Source organism: Solanum stenotomum, chromosome 11 (genome assembly GCF_019186545.1).
Source record: "Solanum stenotomum isolate F172 chromosome 11, ASM1918654v1, whole genome shotgun sequence".
In the NCBI taxonomy this organism is placed as follows: domain Eukaryota; kingdom Viridiplantae; phylum Streptophyta; class Magnoliopsida; order Solanales; family Solanaceae; genus Solanum; species Solanum stenotomum.
The window spans coordinates 51,184,653-51,188,324 of record NC_064292.1 but is presented as its reverse complement, the minus strand read 5'-3'; the positions used below and the strand labels follow the sequence as shown (position 1 = coordinate 51,188,324).

The following is a 3,672-nucleotide window of genomic DNA, read 5'->3' as shown; positions in this document are numbered from 1 at the left end:
TTTATTTATAATATATAAGAACTTCTAATATTTAATATTTTAAAATTAAATAAAAATGAATAGTAGGTGATAATTACTATCCTTATTCATGTCCTTCACAACTTCCTATCTAAAATCATGAATTGATAAGTATTTTTGAAAACATAACAAATAATTTAAGATTACGAAAGTACTAAATTGTAATAAAGAAAATAGCTTTTATTATTAATTATTAGGCGGACGGCAGGCTCTAGAGGTATTGTTAGAAACTTATTCGTTTGATTTGAGAATAATTTCGGCAAAAGAAAATGTAATATAACTTTAATATGAGTGAGTTAGGCAGGAATAAAAAAAAAAATTCGGAAAATAAGTTAAATTTATATTTACTTTTTTTGGTGTTTAATATATAAATTTAGAAAATATATGTACATAATTTAGATAAATATTATAGAAGTTTGAAGTCGAGGTAGGAGTGGAGATGGGATCGGCTAATATATTGAAGGATGGGGATGAGAGAATCAATGTGGAATGTCGTAGAACTTGTTTTTTTTTTTTTAAGGAAAATATTTTTCCAAAAATAACTTGAAATCCTTTTTTTCGATATTATACCATACCTAAGCTAATAAAAAATTATTACGTAGGAGATTGGACTTTCTCACCCTCTAGGGGGGGATCAGAGTTTAATTTAAATATTGATGTGGCATATTAATAATGTCAATAAATATAGTTTTCTTTTATTTCAATCCTCTTAATTTTTTCCAATTAAATAGTTATTAATTCATTAATCTTTTATCCTATCAGCCGCCCAAAGCATAAAATTCATTTTCTTCTAGAAAAAGCAGAAAAAAAACACAAATAAAAGTTGAAAACTCCAAGAGTTTTGAGGTATTATAAATGTACATATATCTTGTGGTTTTTACTGTTTATCGATTGAAAAAAGGACAAAAAAATAAACGGACTTTGATATAAATCGGATTCACTTAATATAAATCATTGGAAAATGATGTTATATATATATATATATCAAATTTTACATTTAAAGTATATATATATATATTTAAAGCCGGACATCATTGACAAGCTATGTCTTTGACGTAGTAATAATAAATGTCCATTTAAATGAAGTACTTCTCACACATAATTATTATTTGACATGCTTAATAAAATTTCCGTTATACCTATCCTAGTGAATTCATGCCAATTACTTGCTTTTAAAGTCATTAATGGGTGGGTCTAGACATTAATTAATTAATAGATATATTATGTAGACATTATTGTCCTAACTCCTATTTTTGTTAGGAAAGGATATTTTAATTAAATTGAACATTATCTTAAAATGATACATTCAAAAAATTTTGAGAATAGAAAATAATATGATGATTATTATTATCGATTATTATTGTGATTCATTATAACTTGAACAAAATTCTGAGTCTGTCATTGGTAACCACCTTCTTATAAGAATAACATAAACCTAATTAAACTTAACATAACCAACCCCTTCAAATAAAATAATTGAATTTATATTTTGACTAATTAATTTTAAACTCATTTTTATATATTTTAAACTTTGTGCGAAATCAAACTCACATACATTAAATTTTAAAAAATTATGATGGGTCAAACTAGAACTCGTAAAATAGTTTAGAAACAATCTTTTAAAGTAAAAACCCGAATTTCATATTTAATTTATTGGGTATTTCTATTACTTTCTTGAACTGTACATCTTTTTAAATTGAATACATGCCAAAATATTTTTGATAGTTTATTGAGAAGCGGTGAGAAACTAAAAAAAAAGTCATAAAAATGAATCCACCTGACAGAATGAGGTCGTAGTAGTTCGGGGTTGGGGGTTGGATGTTGGGTGCCGGGGTGTGTGTATGTGAATACTCGATACTTCGTAAAATGGTGATAGTTGGGTGTTTTTTAAACATACTCACTAGAAAAAATTTGAGCACAAAAATCACGTAGCATGTTATATCAGTATCAAATTATATGATATAGTTTGAATGGATACACCGAAAATCTCTCATTACCTACAAAAGTCGCACAACAATTCCCTTTCATAAAACTTGCCTAAATTTTGTACCTTAAAATTTCAAACCAATTACAATCACACAACAAGTCATTTTGCATAAAATCTGGCTAGAAGTCTATAAAATAAAATAAAAAACTCAACAACCAATCACATTAAACAAGGGGCGTGATGAAATAATAATATTCTTTCATTAAGAGATTTCCGATTTAAGCTTTGATATAGGTGTCACCTACTTGTATATTCAATAAATAAGGTAGCCAATGACACCAAACTCCACAAACAAGAACTTGATCATGGGAACACAAGTAACAGAGCATGGTACTAGTAATTTGAGCGTCGTCATGTTCCCATGGTTAGCTTATGGACACATTTCACCATTTCTAAACGTAGCTAAGAAACTCGCGGACAGGGGATTCTTGATTTACCTCTGTTCTACGCCGATAAATCTCAAATCCACCATCAACAAAATCCCTGAAAAATACTCAGAATCAATTCAGCTTATCGAACTTCACTTACCAGAATTTCCCGAACTTCCTCCTCATTACCATACGACTAATGGTCTCCCGCCCCATCTCAATCACACCCTTAAAAAGGCCCTGAAAATGTCCAAACCAAACTTCTCAAAAATCTTGGAAAATCTGAAACCTGATTTGGTGATTTATGACATATTGCAGCAATGGGCTGAACGTGTCACGAATGAACACAACATTCCAGCAGTGAGGCTACTAACTGTTGGTGCGACCGTGTTGTCATATTATTTAAACTTTGTAAAGAAACCAGGGGTTGAATTCCCTTTCCCTGCTATTTATATCAGGAAAATTGAACAAGTAAAATTGGGTGAAATGATGGCCAATTCTGCTAAAGATCAAGAACCTGATGACGATGATCAAACAGCTGATGGAACTACACAAATTGCGTTGATGTGTACCTCTAGAATTATAGAGGCCAAATATATAGATTTTATATCTGAATTGAGCAAAATGAAAGTTGTTCCAGTGGGTCTACCAGTCCAAGATTTGATCACTAATGACGCGGACGACAAGGAGCTCATGGATTGGCTAGGAACAAAAGATGAGAATTCAACTGTATTTGTCTCCTTTGGGAGTGAGTATTTCTTGTCAAAAGAAGATATGGAAGAAGTAGCTCTCGGGTTGGAGTTAAGTAATGTTAATTTCATATGGGTCGCAAGATTTCCAAAAGGGGAAGAGCAAAATCTTGAAGATGCTTTACCAAAAGGTTTTCTTGAAAGAATTGGAGAAAGGGGAAGAGTTTTGGACAAATTCGCACCACAACTAAAAATTCTAAATCATTTGAGTACGGGAGGATTTATAAGTCATTGTGGTTGGAATTCAGTAATGGAAAGTATACATTTTGGGGTTCCTATAATTGCCATGCCTATACATTTTGATCAACCAATGAATGCTAGGTTGATCGTAGAATTGGGAGTTGCGGTGGAGATTGTTAGAGATGATGATGGCAAAATTCACAGAGGAGAAATCGTGGAAACTCTTAAAAATGTCATAATAGAGAAAACAGGGGAAAATTTAAGGGCCAAAATGAGAGATATTAGCAAGAATTTGAATTGTATAAGAGGTGAAGAGATGGATGTTGCTGCTCAAGAGCTAATCCAATTTTGTAAGATTAGTACTAATTAA

The 3,672-nt window shown here is 30.9% G+C and overlaps 1 protein-coding gene across 1 annotated transcript; it reads left to right on the top strand.

The window, feature by feature from the left end:
• The first annotated feature begins 2,290 nt into the window (after positions 1 to 2,290).
• On the top strand, positions 2,291 to 3,672 carry LOC125844334 (beta-D-glucosyl crocetin beta-1,6-glucosyltransferase-like). Its single transcript, XM_049523648.1, has one exon. The coding sequence runs from the start codon at positions 2,311 to 2,313 to the stop codon at positions 3,670 to 3,672; it is 1,362 nt and encodes a 453-aa protein (XP_049379605.1). The 5' UTR covers positions 2,291 to 2,310.

Bases quoted from the DNA above. Each gene is read 5' to 3' on its own strand.
- LOC125844334 (XM_049523648.1), top strand. From the start codon at position 2,311: ATGGGAACACAAGTAACAGAGCATGGTACTAGTAATTTGAGCGTCGTC.